This window comes from Amblyomma americanum, chromosome 5 (genome assembly GCF_052857255.1).
Source record: "Amblyomma americanum isolate KBUSLIRL-KWMA chromosome 5, ASM5285725v1, whole genome shotgun sequence".
NCBI classification, from domain to species: Eukaryota; Metazoa; Arthropoda; class Arachnida; order Ixodida; family Ixodidae; genus Amblyomma; species Amblyomma americanum.
Genome location: NC_135501.1, coordinates 10597907 through 10618150, shown reverse-complemented (window position 1 = coordinate 10618150; position 20244 = coordinate 10597907). Strand labels below are relative to the sequence as shown.

The 20244-nt window shown below is 49.9% G+C and overlaps 1 protein-coding gene across 2 annotated transcripts; it reads right to left on the bottom strand.

The window, feature by feature from the left end:
• Nucleotides 1-6998: 6998 nt before the first annotated feature.
• Nucleotides 6999-18588, bottom strand: LOC144134571 (uncharacterized). Of its 2 annotated transcripts, none has more exons than XM_077667469.1 (3): nt 18460-18588; nt 17665-18050; nt 6999-7686 (listed from the first exon to the last, which is right to left on the bottom strand). In XM_077667469.1, the coding sequence occupies exons 2-3, from the start codon at nt 17944-17946 to the stop codon at nt 7291-7293; spliced, it is 678 nt and encodes a 225-aa protein (XP_077523595.1). In that variant the 5' UTR covers nt 17947-18050; nt 18460-18588; the 3' UTR covers nt 6999-7290. The 2 variants fall into 2 exon arrangements, with proteins under 2 accessions (XP_077523595.1, XP_077523596.1); XM_077667470.1 differs by having other exon boundaries at nt 17665-17859.
• Nucleotides 18589-20244: the final 1656 nt, after the last annotated feature.

Below are 20244 nucleotides of genomic sequence, written 5' to 3'. Positions count from 1 at the left end.
GCCGACAATAGTGCACCGCGACAAGAAGATCGGTTTTGCCTCCTCCTTCATCAAGCGCAACATGGACTCTCCGTGCCACAAGACCCATCGGCGATGGAGCACCTCGATATGAAGACTAGGCCACACCTGATGCCGTATGAAATGGGTGAGCTCTTGTCCATAATTCACAAATTCAGACGTCTGTTGACTAGCCACGACAATCCAATTCAAAGCATGCTAGAGATACAGGAAACTCTGCCCCCATTCGCCAGCACCAGTACCGCCACTCACACTTCGAAAGGAAAGTGATTCAAACACAATTCGAAGAAATGCAGCGTGACCGACTTATCAGAGAGCCGCATAGCCTATGGTCACCGCCCGTGATTTTCGTACAAAAGCAGCTGGGAGTTTGGCCTTCCTGCGTTGACTTCCGGAGAGTTAACTCCGCCACTAAGAAGGATATGTATCCACTGCCGTGGATTGTCGACATTCTAGATGTGCTTCAAGGGGCCAGATAATTCACCACGCTCGACCTCATCTCAGGCTATTGGCAGGTGGGAATCCGTGAAGAGCTTAACTGAAGACGGCATTTGCATGCTTATCCGGGCTATGACTTCAAAATCGTTCCTTTCGGACTTTGCAGCACCCCCGCGACATTCCAGAGAATGATGAACAAGGTTTTGAGATGTCTTCTTTGAAGGGTGTGCCTGGCTTACTTAGATGACATTGTCATCTTCTCAAAAACAATGAAAACGCATCTATAGGACTTAGAGAAGGTGTCAGACGCTCTTGTTGAAGCCAGCTTGCGCTCGTCTAAAACCTGAGAAATGCAAATCAAAAAATTTGAAATCTTGGCCATGTGCTGACGGACGAGAACATTTCACCAGATCTGGAAAAATCACCGCGATCGAAAAGCTTCCAGCACAGAAAAACAAGAAAGGAGTTCAGAGTTTCCGGGGAATTTGCAATGATTACCGGCGCTTCATCGAAGACTTTTCTCTAATTTCCCGGCCTTTGACTACCGTTGCCAGAAAGAATGTTCCTTTTGACTGGAATGCGGCTTGCGAGGCGGCAATTCAAGCGCTCAAAGAAAAACTGAGTATATAGCCAGTTTTACGTCGAGTCCAGCAAGCCAATCGAAATTCATACCGATGCGTGCGACTACGACACTGGTGCCGTGCTGGTGCAGAGGGACGACAGTAGAGGGAATGTCAGCGCGTACGCCTGCCGTCAACTTAACAAGGCAGAGACCCGCTACTGCACAACCCAAAATGAATGCCTGGCTGTCATGTATGCTTGCAAGCTGTTCCGCCCGTATGTTTTTTGAAGCAAATTCACTGTAGTCAGCAATCAAGCCATCGTCGCGTGGCTGATGAATGTAAAGATTCCGAACGGACGCCTCATGAGATAGTCCCTACTATTAAAGGAGTTCAACATGACGCCGAGACACCGCCGTAGAGTGAAGAATGCAAATGCCGACACCCTTTCTCGCTTGCAACATGAGCCAGCACTGGTTAGCGAAGAAAACTACCGCTGCTTGTGCTGGTTCGCGTGGATGTAGGTAGGAAGCAGAGGGAAGACCCTTGGATGAAGGAGATGATCCAAAACCTGGATTCAACCGTTGCCAGAACACTGAGAAGAACGGCACGGTGTTTCCGAATAATCGACGGTGTGTTGCACAGGTGGGCGAAAGGATTCGAGGAAGACTACGACGCACTAGTCGTTCCAAAAAACATGCGACCTGAAGTTTTAAGAAGCTGCCACGATGATCTTACAGCAGGGAACCTCAGAGTCAAGCGCACCTGGGAGAAATTACGTAGGTGTAGCTTCTGGGCTAAGATGTTCTCTTCCCCTGACTGCCACGCGCCCACCTGGCACACCGATCGGGTTTCTCCAGCCACTGGCAGGGATGTCATTTCAACAGGTGGGAATGAATTTTTCGGGACCTTTTACGAAGAGTCCATCCAGGAGCATCTTCGTGATGACTGAAAGTGGGTTGAGAAAATAGCATGTCCTGCGGCCACAGCCACTGAAATTGCGCAGGGTGCTCTACGTGTGACCTTTCTACGCCACGGAGCACCTTGCCGTATCATTACAGACCGCGGACAGCACTTTGTCACTTCGTTAATTGAGATGTTCGGATCTGCTGTTGGAAGGCACGCGCCGCACGTTGCCGCAAGTAGCATCTTGATGGGCCCCCGCACGTTCTCGATGGGGTTCAGATCTGCACCTACTGATGGCCACTCCAGCATGCGGATGCCCAGCTCTTCCAGCAGTGTGCCCACGAGGAGAGCTGTGTGAACAGGGCTACGATCCTGCTGGAGAAGGAAGCGGCCATCGCTGAAGGGGCCTCCAAGCACGTACGAAACCAACTCCTCTTGATTGCACAGCACGCGGAGGCGTTTCAGCGGCCTTCGATGCGCACAAGGGGGCCCTGGCCATCTTTGCGAATGACACCCAGATATTGACAGCGCACCTGCCACTTTTCAGGACGCCCGTGGTGTAGTCATGCAGATATCTTTAAAACAAGAGGGTGGAGAGAGACGTAACGAGAAAAAAGCAAATCAGGCAACACATGATCTCTAGGCCACAAAAGCATTAAGATAGATTGCAGTTGCCTGGGAAAAATAAATTTCTGATTTGTATTTCGCTTTCTCTTTTCCAAAGATCAGCCCTTACCCCATGACCATCGGCTTGTGAAAAAAAATTGATAGTGTGCTTGATGTCGAATCGGAGAAATATTAGTCATTTCTTTATCCAAGACAATTGTAATCTAAATGCTTTCATTGGCCTAGAGAGATCGTATGTTATCTGGTTCGCTTTTTCTCATTACATCTCTCTCCACCCTCCTGTTTTATATATATCTGCCCGAGCACACGACGAGCGTCCTGTCTAGTGGTAGGCGCGCTTTCATTATCTGGGGTGTCATAAGTAACGATGACCTGGGACCCATTGTGCGCATCGTAGGCTGCTTCAACGCCTCCGCGTACAGTGTCATCGTTGAAGAAGAGTTGGTTCCCTACGTGCTTGGTGGCCCCATCAGAGATGCATGGCTGCTTCCTTCTCCAGCAGGATCGTAGCCCTGTTCACACAGCTCGCCTCGTGGGCACACTGCTGGAAGAGCAGCCATCCGCACGCTGGAGTGGCCATTAGCAGGGGCAGATCTGAACCCCATCGAAAACATGTGGGGCTGATCAAGAAGCAAGTTGCGGCCCGGCATCTCCGAACCGCTACAGATGATCAACTGTGGACGGCCGTAAAACAAAAATGATAATCTCTTTGTGCTCGCCCCGACGTTGTGTCGTCACTGTTCGATTCAATGCCGCGCCGAGCTGCTGGTGTAATTGCCGTTAATGGCAACTTCACTAAGTATTAGTTGATTGCTACAGTCAGACTGTTTACTTCTCACGGCAATAAAGAGCCTGTAAGTGGCAAAATGTTTTAATATTTATTGAACGGGGTGTTCGAAGCGAGGATCCACAGTGCCTTGCATTTTACGCCTCGATGTATTCCTCTCTACCCTAGCAACTGGGGAGTCGAGTGGAAGCCGCGCGCGCCTTCCAACAGCATTCCTATACAGGCACGGCATCTACGCGTAACCGTCAATGCACGCCAAAAACGATCAATGAGGGGAGCAGTTGGTCCTACTTCCTTCAGAGACATTAAGCGCTTTGCGATGCGCGCTCCCCTTCGTCGCGACCGTGAGCTGCAGAGTATCCTAACACCGTACTAGAAATTTATCAAGCGTGATAATCACCCGCTCGAGAGCGAGGGTAAAGTTTGTCGTCACTCGGCGCACTCTTGCAGCGAGCGTGCGGCGCTTAAGTCACTGGAACGAGAACAGTGCCGCAAACATCGCCGGAACCGCCGACCCACCGCCATATTTGGTCCAGCGCCGCTTAAGTGATGGCCGCGCGATGAGCATTTTATACAGAATAAATTAGGTTTGGGAACTGTGCGTGCTTTTGCAGCAATGAATGAAGCATACCGTTGTTCACTTGCTAATTAGGCAAAAAAGGCTGTAATTATTAAGGCGGAACCCTTGCTAGGCTCAGGGAACGAAAATCTGTCCGCGGGTGTGTGGCCGGGGGTGTGTCACTCGTGCATTAGAAGGCATGTCAGGAAAGAAATTAGACCTTGGCTGATATGGGCCAAAACCGATGTCCAACCGAATTTCACTACCGCGAACACAACGGTGACCTCCAAATTTGGCCCGAGCGAATTTCAAATTTGGCCCACCACCCCTGAAATTTGACCTCGGCCAACTTGGAGCAAAGACGATGTCCAGCATAATTTCAATACGGCGAACACGATTACGACCTTCAAATTTGTCCCGGACCACTCCCAAATTTGCCCCACCCACCCATGAAATATGACCTCGGTCGATTTGGACCAAAATCAATGTTCAACCTATTTCGACTGTGGAAAACACGATGGTGACCGCCAAATTTAGCCTTGGGCGCTTAAAAGAATCACAAACAATGCATAGGGAGGCACAGATGGTTTCGCATTATCGCACGTAAGGAGACATAAGTGCTCCGCTGAATTTCTGCTTGTGTATATGCATCACGCGTACTGCCGCGGAAAAAACATGCGAACAGCGCGGTGCGTGTGCGCTCAGCTCTTCGCTTTTATTAAGGCAAAAGCCTTTCTTGCCACCAAAAGCGCAGCACCCAGGCATTCTTCGATGTGTTTATGCAGGCATCAAATGCACAAGCGTCAACATGCGACTGGAAATCCTGTGCACGCTTATCTCAGCCCCTGAGAGCAAGTGCTACGTAATGCTCCGGGCGATCTGCGTATCGGCGGCCACGTGAAAGAAGCGAATGGAGCGTTTACGGCTGGGAATGACCACGTTACCGCAGACAAGCAAATGTGGTAGCAGCGCTGCGGTGCTGCTCCTCAGCTGCTCCCGCGACCGGAGCCGTGGTCTCTCCACTTACGCTCACGACTGTACACTTGCAGTCTCGTATTATCCTTCTTTACAGAAGGAAAGAAGACTACTGGAGCCTTTTTCTGGAAGGTCCCTTTCAGCAGATGCAACTATGGTATTACACCAGTTACCTCTCTTAATAAACTAAACTCTGAAAACAATTACACTGACGCACGAAGTCATCGGTGTTTAGAAATTAGAGTGTATCCGATATGCTTCCGCCAATGGGCTACAGTCGTCTTTACCTCGTGGCGCAGTTTAGACTTTGTTTCTCATTATTATTTTGTGCAGTAATGTATGCTGCTGTATATTGTACTATTCTAAACTAATGCATTCTATCGTGCTTTTGTGTTATTGTATGCTAATGAATAGCACTGTGTTAATTGATGAATAATGCTGTCGTGTATATATTTTCTCCGTAATTTCCATTTTAATATACGAGACTGCTCGTGTTCTTCTTTTTTTGTGTATATAGAACAATTGCAAAGGTTACGCAAATGTGTTGTTCGCTGCTGGTACAGGTTGCTTGCCATCGTCGAAAATGAAGTACCAGTTATCCCAACGTTTTGCTTTGCTCAAACGGTTGTTTGCTTCTGCTGCTGCCAGCAAAGTGTAACATGGAGCGTGGTCCCTGTCAAGGCAACAACTTTGTCGGCTTTTTGGACGCGCTGCCAGCATCACCTTGATTCATTGATTGATTGAAAATGATACCTGCAACGTTAAGAGACTGGAGGAGGGCAGAGTGGGTCAGGGATCAAACGCATGTTAATGACATCCTAGTCGGTATCAAGAGAAAGAAATTGGCTTGGACAGCGCATGAAATGCGAAGGGAAGATAATCGATATTCCTTGATGGTAACGGAGTGGATTCCAAGGAAAAGGAAGCGTAGCAGGGGAAGGTAGAAAATTAGGTGGGCGGATGAGATTAAGAAGTTTGCGGGGATAGGGTGGGCGCAGCTGGCATAGGAAAGGGTTACTTGGAAAGATATGCCTTTGTCCTGCAGTGGCGTACTAAGGCTGATGATGATGATGATGAGGAGGAGGAGGAGGAGGAGGAGGATGATAAAAACGTTTAGGTCAAATACCTTTTGGTCAAGGCGGTTCGGGATTGTTCGAGGCGTGGTGGCCAACAAAACGAAGGGTAGGAACACACAAAGTGCAAAACACATCTTTAATGAACCTCGCAACACAGCTGACGATGAGACATTAATACTTTCGCATTCACACCAAGTAAGCGCTCCTTCGTGTCCTCCGTAACATTTTTTTCTAGCGATAGCTACTTTATGGTAGCATTTATGGTAACAGCGTAGCGGCGCCGCCACGTTGTCACGTGGTTGGTCACGTGGTGTGGAGCAGCTGCCGACGGCGCGGCTGATGGTGGTCACGTAGTGATGGTCACGTGGCTAACCACGTGACGAACTTCCACTGGACCAGCTGTAGCTATCGCGTCACTTCAGGTTTAACCAGAGCTAAACAACCGCCAATTTTTTTCTCTTCGTTTTTCTTTGGACAGAGGCTTTTAAGCTTACAAGGTGCCGAGGACTTTCGGGCCATTGCTGTTGGACAACACCACACCATCGGGTTTCGTTGTCGATCAGCCACACAACGCTATCGCATTAAAAGCAACACTGTGAAACGACACATCAGGGCAAAAATGCTGGGTGCTAGGTAGCGACTGTGCGTGAAATAGCGCTCCTGTGTGGCGAAGTGTATTTTGCGCAGTCTACACGTTGTACTGATCAGCGCCTTCTTGAGTATGAAAAATGCTTAAAAATGGCACTGGAAGGAACTTAGTAGTTAATTACAAGTCTTGTAAACGTCCTGGGACATGCCCACCTTAGCTATAAATGACACGAGTAATCGGTAGAGGCAATGACGCCTTATCGCGTGAACTGATAGAGGCCTTCCACCTTCGGGAGTATGGGTCAGAAGGCGTCAGCAGCCTTGCGGGGAAACTTTACTCCAGGGAGTGTGGTTTCTAGACACGCATATCAGATTTTTTTTTGTTGGCGTGTGCCGTGAATGCATGCGGTTTTTTGTGCATGTGAATAATACGTGGGCATTAGCCATCAATAAGACCCAGTGGAGAGAGGCGCTTGTCGTGTCTCTCGGCTGTTTTCTGCCGTCACGCCAGTTGCATTCGCAAATAGGATATTATTTCTCTTTTAACAAATTACAGACTGAAAAGTGAGCACACCCTAGCCGTAATGAGTATGCTACATTAAAATATGCCTAAAGCATCTTATTTCAATTTAAATGTAGGTCAAAATGGTGTCGATGTACTTTGTTCACGTTCTTTGCATTTTTTCGCGAGTGCTTATAGCAAGCGAAGTTGCAAGGCCGGCCACTAAAAATATAACAACGTTTTCTGCAGCCTCTTCACTGCACGCTGCCGTCGTGCGGGTTTTCTCGGCAGGCGTGTCCGCAGTCAGCAGCGACCCTCCTGTTCAGCTGATGCCCATCGCTGGCGGTCGAGGTGCTTCTCGTGCGTGCCGAGTGGTGCGCGACGCTTCCCGCCAGTGCAGCGACCAGGAGACCGCCGCCCGCCAGAGCGGCCAACAGGCCGGCGGCCAGTGGTCCCGCGGTCTCCCGCACGACTGCCCTGGCGGCGGGCGGCACGTCTTTCGGCGGTGGCTCGATACCCAGCCGGCGCAGGAGTTCCAGAACCCACTCCTGGCAGTTGTTGTCGGTCAGGTGGTAGCGGCCGCACTCGCACATCTCCCGCAGCGCCGCTGACACGGACGCCGGCGAGACGCGGTGCTTGCCAAGCGGAACCTGCAGTGAGCACCAATATCCGCAGTTATGCTGATTGGAGCAACCATTCTCACGTTTCCCCTGCGCTAAAGACGCTCACGGAAAGCAAGAAAAGAAAGCAATGCGGACAATGTGTCCTATTGCAATGTAGATGTAGTGCTGCGGGAATTTTGTTCCATTGGTTAATGGCGCGAAAGAGCAGTGAATGACCAAGTCACGAACGAATAGGGGTTTTTGTACACTGATTTTGTGCACGAAGAGCGGAAAATTGGGTTGAGCACCGTTCCTTTGCGCGGTCGATAAGGATAGCATTGTAAAATACATCACAGTAGATAAAAGAATCTGCGTATTTCCAGACAGCATAAATTGAGCCAATGTTTTATCGCTGTAATATTTGATCGTCACGAAAAGTTTCTCGTGATGAAGCGGGGAGCCTTACTTTAAATTGGCTATATCGATTAAGTACATCTGCAGGGGTCCCGAATGATGAAACATATTCTATCGTCTGTCGAACAGATGCTTGGTATGCAAAATGCTTGCAGATGAGTAATCAACATGTGAATTACTTTTATAGAAACCGCCTAACTTAAATGCCTTGCTAGCGACTGCCTCAATACGACGCAGCCATTGTAACTTATTCGATGGGTGAAACCCTAATTAGAGTCATGGCTATTGGTGGTTGCGCTGTATATGAACTAATAGTGTACTATAGAGTTCGTACTGCAGAAGTAAACCTGATAGATTCTGTTTTAGCTATGTTAACTTCTGTTAGCCGCCGTTCGTACCACGCAGCCACTTAAGATCAGTGATATTGAAACTGCGCAAAGAAGACAGAGCACCAAGACGAGGCAGAAACAGGAACACACAAAGCGCAGTGTGTGAGCTTTGTATTCTTGCGCTTTGTGTGTTCCTATTCGTGCCTCTTACTGCGGTCCTGTCTTGTTTGCGCAGTTTTAATATTGCTGATCCCAAGAACCAACTAGCCCAGCTTCATGCTTTATTTGAGGCACTTAAGGTTTGACCGCTAATGTGATGAATTCGAAGGCCGACTTATATCTGGCCATAAAGAACTCATTACTATGGAAATAATCTTGGAGTGGAGGAAAGCTGCCTATTAATGATTTTATTGTGTGCACATTAGAAAAAAATTGGCCCAAGCACTGCACCACACGTCAGTGCTCTCTACTGCGCTGGAAAAAAAGTGACCTGCTGTCACAGATAATAAGGAGTCCAAAATAAAGCTATGAAGGAAAGAGGTGTGAAGAAGAAGACGTGGAGTAAACGAATAATAGAGAAGATGAAGAATAAGCATTCGGTGAGGTGGAGAGAGATGATTGATGGAGAAGAGAAGAAGGAGAAGACGACGACAAGGCTTACATAGACTAACGCCAAGGCTATAAAAGGACGAGGGAGAGCGAGGCACGGGGAGGAAGAACAGAGAAGCGGAGGCTCCGGCGGGTCAGGGACGCTTCGGCTGGTAGAGAGCGACGCCGGCTACCGCTCCGGTGAGCTCGCGTTCTACGGCTTCACATCGTGGACTTCCTGCCGTGCCTGACCCGTTCCGGGGAGTCAACGGAGGACGCTACCACCTGCTACGGTCAGGGGCGTCTCCAGCGCTGTTGCCACCCATCTGGGTGGTGCCCCCAACGCCAACAACACCGGCTTCAGCTCCACGGGCGCTTGGACCGGGAGCTTATACGACGCAGCCAGCGACGCCGCCAGCGACGCCAGCCCAAGCACGTCGAACGCCGGCTACTGGATCCATACAACGCCGCGGCCGCACCGAACCAACCGTGAGCACGAACGCCGACCACTAAATGTAGAACGCTAGTAGTAGACGCTGGTAGCAGTGTTCCCGGGTCGTGAGTATTTACAGTCTTTGTGTTTTATGTTAGTTTTGTGTTCTAGTGTGTGTTTCGCGTAGGGGGCATTTAATTTTCGTTTGTGTGGGTACACTGTCGCCTAGTCCATTCTTTCGGTCCGAGTGTACTCCGGGGAGATCCGTGACACCTGCGAATGCGCACATCACATAGCGTGCAATACATTCCACGATCGATGCCACGAGCTCCTCATTATTTGGCAGCCGACCCAACAATGTTTTCAAGCGGTGGTGTAAGGCCGCGCTTCATCAACGCGTACATTTTTTTATTCCCTTAGCTTGCGGTCACTGCGGGCCTCCGGTCTACGAGGAGAGCTCTCAGTGAGGCTCCGAGCTCCCCCCCCCCCACCCGCGTGCCGCCCCCCCCTCCCCCTGTAAGCAGTGGCAAAAGCGCAGGAGGCACTGGCTGCTTGACAGCACCGCTGTGACGGTCGAAGACACCTGGCTTTGTTAAGCGCACCAAGAAAGCATGCGAGGCGCACACAACGAGCACGTGGTGCCACTTGGTCTTAGGCAGCATTCCCACGGCGGCAGACCCCCATACTACGCGTCTGCGGAAATATGCGTACCACCTCGCATTCCGCGATGGCCTCCCCCCCCCCCCCCCCCTTTTTTTTGGCATTCTCTATGGCACCGAAGCGTCGCGGGTCTCCGCCATCTGACATTCTTGCGGCGAGCCAGAGGATTAGTGGTCCCGCCAATTAGCTAGAAAAACTTTTCATCCTTCGAGAGGCGACGCGCGGGCGCGACAGGGAAGGGCAAAGCGTCAAGCAATAAAGGCCAGAACTCCCCCCGGGGAGAGGGTTTTCAGAATGTTTTCGGTATGTGTTTGTTTTTCTTTTTAGCCAAGCCCTAGGCTCGAAGTTGTATTCAACCTTCAGGGGCTGTGGCTACCTCCATTGGTTATCGAAGCTTAGGGTGGGCCTCGAAATATGACCGCCCTAACTTCTTTGTTTTCTAAAGCATTAAAATTGCATGTAAAATCATTGGAGAGCAGTCTTGTCTAGTTGAGCTAGAGGCTCCGTGCAGCGGCACGTAATTCTACAGACCTAGACTCTAACCTCGGGTCGATGAGTAAGGTCTTGTCGAGTTTCTCTGTGTGAGATCTTTTCTTTTAAGTTAAAGTTTGACTGCCTGTGTGACTCAACTTGTAACGCAGTTGGCCCTTGTACACCCTGTAAATTTATTTTCTCTTTGTCTCCATCATCTGGCATCAATCATCGTCTGCTCCCTCAACCCCGTCGAATTCACGTTTGGAGAGGTCCTGTGCCCCTCCGAAGAAACGCAAAAGATCATCTTGAATTTACTGGTGGCCTCTAGAAAACCGTGAATTGATTTGTCAACTGGGATATTGAAAAGCAGACGTCAGTGCGGGAAGAGTTGGGATGAAGGTTGCAAATGAGTAGCCTCCTCGTCACATGGAGCCTCGCTTATCACGCAGCGCTAATGACTCTGCCATGTTCGGCGTCATAAACATCACCAGGCCTCCCGGACGCCTGAATATGCCGAGGATTGCAGCTAAGGATTTCATGCTTAAAAGTGTCGTCTGAGAAAGGCTCTTTCCTAGCGCAGACTGAAGGAGCTCTAGCAGGGGCGGGCACTGGGGGATTTATCACAAGTTATTTTGAGACATGCAAAAGTAAAAAAACAAAGCGGTGGCCTTGTGGCAGAGCATCCGCCTCGCATTCGGGAGGTGCTGGGTTCGATCCCCAGTGCCGCCGGGTACCCACCGGTTTTTAATGGGTACAAGATCTCCCCCGGCCTGGTGCTCGGCACTTCTAGGTGAGATGCTTGGGAAAAGGGTCTTGACCACAGTTGCTCTGATGGATCAGCGATAAGTTCCGCCGTCAACAAGGTTAAATCCGCCTCGTGCGGTAGAAGCCCATTTTTGGCCCTTTTTTGGGGCTCGACGGACTACTACCTCCTCGTGGTGAGCCCTGGGTAACGCTAAGAGTAGTCCAAGAGAGATGGAGATTGTGTTGCATAAGTTCTCCGTCTCGTCAGCCGGGCTCGGTTGGCGTGAGCCTGTAAAGCAAGCCGAAGGCTGGCTGAGGTTGGGTTCTCAGTAACATGGGTGAGCTCTCACCCGGGGCGGCCCTACTGAAAATAGAGCTAATTTGTGCTCCTTAAAGGGGGTACGGCGCCTCGGGGCCGACGGTTTTTGGAAAGTGGTGATCCGCGGCCCCAACCACAACATTGGCAGTTTCGCTGATGATGGGCTTGATTGACTGGGCCGTCTGTTCTCGGTGGCCGAACCGGTGGGTTTGGCTCCCTGGACGTAGTCTAATACCTCGGTCACACGGGCACTCTAAAGGCACTTTGAACTAATGCTCCTTTACGCTCCCAAAGGAGCACTACTTCAAGGGAGTTCGTCCGTGCTACACGGTCGCGGAACGACCTTCGCAAGAACTTTTTAGCGCCCTCATCGGCGAAAAGCGTTATTTAAATTGCAAACCTCACTGCACATGTAAATGCATAAATGTCACATGTTTTTTAGTAAATTAGCTTTATAACCGTATTATGTTAAAGCAACGCAATTTTAACTGCAATAATGACACGATTTTCCAAGTACAGAGCATAACATCACAGTGCTGGTCACACTGAGCCCAACTCGCTCGTATATCTGGAACGAGAGTATGGCGTGGTGAGACTGCCACAAAACAAATGATCTTATATTTTAAAACACCACTAATCTTATGAAGTGAATTTATAAAACGAAAATTGAACGTTTATTTTCTCAATTTATTTATGCTGTTAACACGCTGGGAGAGAGAGTACTCCCTTGAAGCCTCAAAGGACGAACTCGAGCTGCCTTGTTTCGAAGCTCCTTTGAGCTAGGTGTCCTTTGGCGCGTCCGTGTGGCAGCGCGCGTTCGTCCTTAGAGTAATGGAGCATTAGTTCAAAGTACCTTTACAGTGTCCGTGTGACAGGGGTATAAGTCTGCGACCGGGGCTGTGGAGTACGTGAGATGCTCCCAGGCCGGGTAACCGTGGGAGGGGTAGCGTCCTCCTGTAACCCAGCGGGCGGCGGGCCTCGGCGATGAAGGCCCTAGGCGTAACGCCGGGAACAGTTTCGTGCTCCTGTAACCCAGTCTATTGGGGGCGACTGTCATTGGTGAACCTGGGAAGGGCTGTGGTGACCCTCTCCCTCTCACCGAAAGCGAGAAAGTTCATACGCCACGGCAGCTTATGGATAGACTGCTGTGGCTAAATCTCAATCGAATACGCTGCAGGGAAATCCCCGCTAACTAAAGTCATCAGGGGTAGGGGCGTCCCTGTGTAACCCGAGCCCTACCATCACTCGGGAGCGCTGCTTGGGTCTGTCCTCGGTCCCCCTCCGGGCAACCAGGGCCATCTCTGGGAAACGCTGAGGCCTGCGGGCGTCTCAGTAGGCGAAGAGACCGAGGGCGAAGCGAAAGCAGGACTGGCGCTTGCGTTCCTTAGAGCCTGTGAGTAGTACTGCTGTGAGACCATAGGGGTGTGGGATGAAGCCCACACTCGCACTTCCCGGTACGTAGGCGGTAGGGCCTGACTTAGTACACCAGGGTCGGCGTCAAAGCCAAGACGCTTAATAAAATTTGGTAGAATCGGGCTCTCGCTTGGAGTGCGGCACGAAGAGATTACCCGAAGTCGAGGGCGCTTCGGCGTCTGGCAGGGGTGCGCAGCACGGAAGCGCACCACGGGGAGTAGCGACCCCGCCTATCCGAAGCTCCTGGGTTGGACCCAGACACGACCAACGAGGTGGCAGTAGTGGACCAGCCCGCCACGCTCGATGGGAGGGCTTTCGGGCCCGAGGATGACCAAACCTAAATTGTTACAAGAGCAGTCTCTGGTGTGGGGGTCCACCAGTTGTCGAGCTTTGCTCCAAATTATGGGACTCGCTTCTTGGGAAGTGGCTGGGGGGGGGGGGGGGGGGAACTCTTGTGGCAGACCGAAAACTTCTTGTACCGAAGCGTGGCCTTGTGGTAGAGCATCCGCCTCGCATTCGAAAGGTGCTGGGTTCGATCCCCAGTGCCACCGGGCACCCACCGGCTTTTAATGGGTAAAAGATTTCCCCCGGCCTGGTGTTCGGCTCTTCTGGGTGAGATGCTTGGGAAAAGGGTCTTGACCAAAGTTGCTCTGACGGATCAGCGATAAGTTCCGCCGTCAACAACCTTAAATCCGCCTCGTGCGGTAGAAGCCCGTTTGTGGCTCTTTTTATGACTGCTGCTGCAGGTGATGAAGGTTGGAGCCACGTTGGCCGTGACACCACCTTTAGCAGGCAATGAGCTCTTGCTAAACTGGGGCGTCGTTCGCCCGCGAGGGGCGCAGCTGGGTTTACGGAGCTTCTCCCAAGCGGACACCCCTAAAGAAAGCCGGGCGCCAGGCCGGGGGACGCTTGTACCCATTTTTACCGGTGGGTGTCCGGCGGTGGGTTTCGAACCGACCACCTCCCGCAGCCGAGACGGGCGCCCAAACCACTAGACGATCCGCTGTGGATCTTCTCACTGCGTTAGCATTTTATGTTGGTGCGTTTTAGCTAATGTCCATATAAGCGAAATTGCTCATTCTCTATACTTCGCATCACAGATTGCTTGCAGTCCCACTCCTGGCGCAGTGGTGCAACTGTTAAACGATGCGCCACTGCTCCGGCAGGTGGCTTTTTCTAGCACAGCCACCGGTGAGGCTTGTGAGAACCATATTGCTCTTCCCGAGCAAGCTCTCGCGACCAATCCTAATTTCAACTGCCACCTGCCGCGGTGAGCTTTCTGCTCACAGTCCTGTGGGCAGGTTACCACCTGCGAAGGTGAACAGGCTGTGATGACGTGACAAGTGCGCAACGCGTCACTCGTGTCGGCGGTCACCATTTCCGCTTGCACAGGCACTTCTAACGCATTAGTAAAAAATTAGTGCCTCTGCCAGCACCACTTGCGTACAAATGGTTTAAAGCAGACTGAATACAGGGTTGAATATATCACAGAGCAACACAAATTGGATTTCGCGCACCCTATAGTGGAAAAATAAATGGGAAGAGATCCTGCAAGGACCCAAAGCCGGAAGAGCGGGCTTGGGCAGACTCTCCTGATCTACCCTGGAAAATAGCTGCTAGGGATGTGTAAAGAAAGGAAGTTCGATTGTCAGGCTTGGGTTATGGAAGTTTGAGCGGGTTTAGGGTTAGATTAGGATACCTGAACATTACAGAAAATAACATATCGCTAAGAGACATCACAGTGAAGAGCCTAAAAACGGTTTTGTACCTTTTTGAAGACGTTTAGCCAGAACTTCTCTGAACCGTGAATAAAATATAACGCGGGTGAATTATCCTTATGTTGCACATTGCATTATGTGACATGCTTTGTTTTGGGTATTTATATCACTTTTTGTTGTCACTCTGATGCTAAATGTTAAAATGCTATTGTGAATATTTCATTCGTTTTAATACTTGTTTTCTTTTTGACTGCCTCACCTGTAACTGTCTTGTGAAAAGCTGAGGCAATACGTTACCTCAGCAATGTGGGCGTATAGAGAGCCCCTCAAGCTGCATTCAAGCAGCTTTTTTTCCCGGGGTCCTAGCTCTCCCAATGATACCTGTACCACTAAGAGCGCGAAATACTTCAACCTGAACTTCATATGGCAAATCCGATTAGAGTCGTGCTCTTTTTTAGTCCTGCTGGCAGGCACTCTCCAAGCGTATTTTTATTCCCTGGGAACGTGCGCCGGGGTCTCTGAGACGGGGCACCCTACAACAGCGTGGAGCTCCTCCTCCAAACCTGGTTCCGCCGCACCGACCTTCATCGACATACTCTGGAATGCTTCCACTATTACTTCCAAGGTTCACATGCGGGAATCCTTTCACTGTTTCTAGGTGCAGCAAAGAGTATGGTTCTGTGCAATTACCAAGGAACAGTCTCTTGTAATGCGTTGAGGCTGCCGTTCTCCAGAAAATCTGTTGTCGTCTGTGTCGTCGTTGCCGGCGTTGCGGAGCAGAAAATTCAGATTGTGCCAGCTGCCCGCCGTGGCAATGGCAACCTCAGCACCGAACTGTGAGAAAACTGCCCACCGCGGCAGGGGCTGTTAAATTCATGACTGATCGAGATAGGGTGCTCAGGAAGAGCAAACTGGGTCGCAAAAGCTCCACAGGTGGCTATACGTGTTAGAAACAGCCACCTGCTGGGGCGGTGGCACATTGCTGAATCGCTGCACCACTGCTCTAGGAGTGGTAGAAGGACTCCCAGCGAGTTATAAATGCAAAGTAGAGAATGTCCGATTGCAAGCAGAACCTGCGCGACAAAGTACTTGCTCTGGAGGGATCTCAAATGCTATCGCAGTGTACTTAAGCGTAGGTTAAGGGTTATGGGATGATTAAAGAAAGAACAGTGTCCGTGTTTGTGAAGTGATGCCAAAAAGAGCCCCAGGCCGCTGAAGTGATCCTTTAACGTTACCGCGTCATACCCTTAAAGCGAAGCTTAAGTGTTCACTCTTCCATCAAGTTTTTATGCTGTTTTTCTCCTGCATCAACTGAAGTACTGCGCCCCTATTTAGTCGCGTAAGTAAAGGTGATACGTTTTGTTACCAATGGGTGGTGCGCCACTAAATATTGGCAATATCTTGCAACCCAGGGCGTGGTCCACGATTGATTTCTGCCGGCTTACTGGCATTCTTGGTATATATAATTTTGACGTTCCGGAGTTCCGGGGCTTCCTGGCCCTATAATTTCATTAGTAGACAAGCCATTTTCGCCGGTTCGAGTCGAAGGCAGATTCGCCTGAACCCGGGCTTGGTTGGCCCGGCCGCAAAGCTTCCGCGAGTTACCGAGCTCTTCAGAATTTGAAATCAACGCGCCGTAGCTGGGTGGTACATTTTTGTGCCGTGAAAGAGATCCTGCGGCGCGAAGAAATCAAATCTGAATCTTAGAAGATTTGTTCGTTTTCATTTGGCGGATTTGCCCGAGCCCTGTCCGGACCTTTCCAGCATCGTGGTCAGCGGCCTGCTCACAAAGGCCACGGAGGAAACATCGCAAACTCTGCAGAGAATTCGGAACAGCTGACGTTTTCACTGGACACAGCACGGCAGCCGAAACCACCTCCACGCTTACACTGGGACCCGACAGTAGGTGTTTTCATACCGTGAATCGCGCAAAGAGTGGCCCGCGAAGAATTCATAGGTCTGCTTCGCCGTCGGTGTGCGTTATCGATGCGGCCACACGTCTTCTTTGGAAAACACACACGAAACGACCGAGAAACACACTGGATAAGAGACACAGGATGTCGCTTAATATTTATGGTCGTCCGCCAGCCGCCATCGCGTTTTGCTATGCCCGCCACATGCTTCTGCATTAGATTGTTCGCAGAAAGTGGCGGTCGATGCTGCTGTGATCTGGCCTGTCCGCGAGGGTTTGCGGCCGTCCGAACGATGAACTTTGCGTCAAAACAACGTGTAGAAAAGGCTAGGACAGGACGGCGCTACTCTACGCATTATTTAACGCTACTCTCTCTGTTCACATATTTTGTCTGGCCTTCTTATGGACGTTGTAGAGAGTCATGCAGAGCCTCGGTCGTTCCGACCGAAATAATCGGTAAGTACACGTGTCACTGCTGCTGCTGAATTGCTTCACTTTTGCACTGAACACAATAAAAGATGCATGCTTTATTAAAAGGCGAAGAACCCAAGCATGATAAAAAAGTTCGGCTGCAGGAGAGCACATAGCGGCCAGTAAGCTGCACCGGGAGAAAGTATTGAGTGGCTTTTCCGGAGCTGGGCGGTCTCTTTTCACCGTAAACGAGGAAGCCATCAATGCAGATTTGATAAGATGGAAAACGATCGCATCAGCTGCATTGACTGCGTGACGTACCCGGTGTTTCCCTTGCCTGCCTGTGTAGCTTGCAAAATGCTAGCAGTCCTCAGGAGGGTAAGAGAGACTCGAGAAATGCCGAAAGCTGACGGGTGCCGCACTGAAGGCCACATTGTAACCTCTAAGAGCACAGCCTGGACAAAGGCGACGCCCCTACGAAAACGGTTTACTTCCGAGGGTATACTGTCTTAGGCGCCGGCGTCGGACTTTCGTCTTTTTGGAGATTTTGGCAAGAACACATAGTCCTGTAGCCCTGCCGAGTACAGTGCGGCACGGGTAAAAACATATACCTTGGGAATATCCATGAGGGCCAGCTGGTCGACGGTCCTCCATGCCACGGTGCCCACAAGGTCACCGCTGCTCGCTTCCTGGTTGGCATCGCAGTACAGCGCCTTGCCGTCGGGGTACACGAAAACGGCCGCCCAGTGCCTGTACCAGGCTGTTTTCGAGGTCGAGGATGAGCGGCCCAGCAGCCGAAGCATCGGCTGCGCCGCACCCAAGACTCCGTCTCGCACAGGGGGACAATACAGGAACACCTCGCACTCGCGTGCAGTAAAGGAATAGGCAGACATGGCTCCGGTTTCACACAATTCTGTCGTGGTCCAAGTTTGTGATCCAACGTCGGGGTGGCTCCGGTATTTTTGTAACTGCCTGCTACAGGAGCATTTTCCGGTCACTGCGATTTTCCATGCACTATGTCAAGTTCAGCAAAGCGGTTGAGCGGGTTCCCCACGACTAGCACAAACTTTCTGCGACCATCCTAGGATTGTTCTCAAGAGATGACTCTGCACAAGTGCTTACAGCTGTTTTGCATGTATCAAAATGGCGTCTCTTCGCGAATTTTTTCCAGCTTCACACACCACGGCGTGTCCTGGAGCTCCTTAACTGCGCCTTGTTTTTTAAAACTTAGATTGTTTCTTGTTATTGGGCTAAAGTGCACGAAATGCACGCCGTCGTAGAGACGACCGCAACTGCTCATAGCAATACAGTGGCAGCCATTGCTCATCGGATACTAACATAGTCGCTGTTACTGTAGTCGGCCCAGTAGCGAAGCAAAAGAGAGCCGATGTCACGAAGATACTTACCTCTCAGGCGGCAAAACTTTGCTAGAGTATTCCATTCAGTGCATTTAGATTAGTGCTCTCAGTGCATGAGACGACAAGCAAGGGGCGAAATTTTGACCGCATCGGGCTCACACCGATCTTCTTCTTTGGAGCCTTTCACACTGTGTTGAAAAATGAAAGACGACTTTGGGAAAACCTTTAGAATCTATTTCGGTATGCTCCTGATATGGCTGGCCGCATCAAGAATGTTCATTTCTTGTTTGGTTAGGAAAAATATCGCTTATAACCCCTGAGCCGAGTCACTTTCTTCCATTTTTGCTTTTCACCTTGCCGTTAGGTGACAAGCCAAATTTGGATGTCCACTACACGAAGCGTACTTACTGTGACAGCATGCAGCGGTCTGAGAGAACGAAAACTGTCGCCGGATCATATAAAAGATGAGAAAAGGGAATCTGTTTCGATCAGCACGAACACAAAGAACCACAGCAGGCGAGGAAAATGACGAACACGGTGGTATCAACTGAAGGTTTATTTCTGTACCACTAAGTATAAATACATAGATTACACCGGTATAGAAAGACACACAACGCACAAAAAAAAAGAAAAAAATGACAACAGCAACACAAGCACTCGGGAAATAAGGATATTATCAGTCCCCCACAACTGACAGCACTCTTTGCAGCAGAGATAACGAAGGAGCGCTGACACATGTGGTACCCTGCTTCAAAATGTTGTTTGCCTAGAATATTTTTCTTGCAGTTTTGTGCCGTTTGTTGCGGATACAACGACGCGCACAGTTTTTTTTTCTTTTTTTGCCCAATCACAGCAACGGCAGAGAATTCCGATGTGTCCAGCAACTACTTTTAAGAATTCTAGCAGCCTTCTTTTAGTCTTTTCATTTATAGAGCGTCCAGTCAGCCCTGCCCACTGCCACCGCGGGGCAGAAGAAACTCGCGCTTGCAAACTTGATTACTGAATTCTTGAGTTACTAAATAAACGCCCATGTATTATGAAACTTCTGCAGCAGCCCCACGGCCATCGTAACTTCAAAAACAATGTAAAAATTTACCCTCGCTCTCTATCTTGGCAATAAGCGGATTTTCGATCTTCAGTTTATTGTAATATCCGTTTTCCTTTTTCTTGCTTTTTGCATCTTATTAGCTTTGTTTTCTTTTTTGTTTCATCTTGTATAAGTATACGGTGACGACGTCTGCTAAATTGCTCCATAGATCATTGTTTACTTGATATTGAGTGCATATAATCATTTACCCTGTTTATGTTAATTAACGTTGTCATCCTGCTGAGCAATGTTATGGTTAACAGGCCTTGTCAGGCAAAGTGAATTGCCTTTTGTCCCTTAACCATAGAAGAAGCTTGTCTGAATAAAAGACGTCATTAAATCGATCAGTCGATCAATCCACAAACAACCCCTTATGAAAAAGGACGAGGCGCTGCTGGTTCTTCGTTGTGCACTTGGCCGCTGTCAGCTATCGCGCACTTAAGCATGAACTCCCAGACGCACATAGAGCGTGCGGGGTAGCGGTCTCGGTCTCAAAAGAGATGCCTTCGACTCAGCGTGGCAAGCTAGAAAATCGGCCGAAGACAAATGTTCACAAAGAAAACAAAAGTTTTTACATTAAAGAGACGATACAGAGGGCAATGCAATCACTCGTACGAGCACAAAGTGATTTACAGTGCAATGCAACTCTTGCAAAGTAAAGCTCGAGATATATTACACTTAACACTCCAGAGAGATTAAAAGCTTTGCATCTAAACTGCACTAACACAAGAGAGAGACAAACAAAC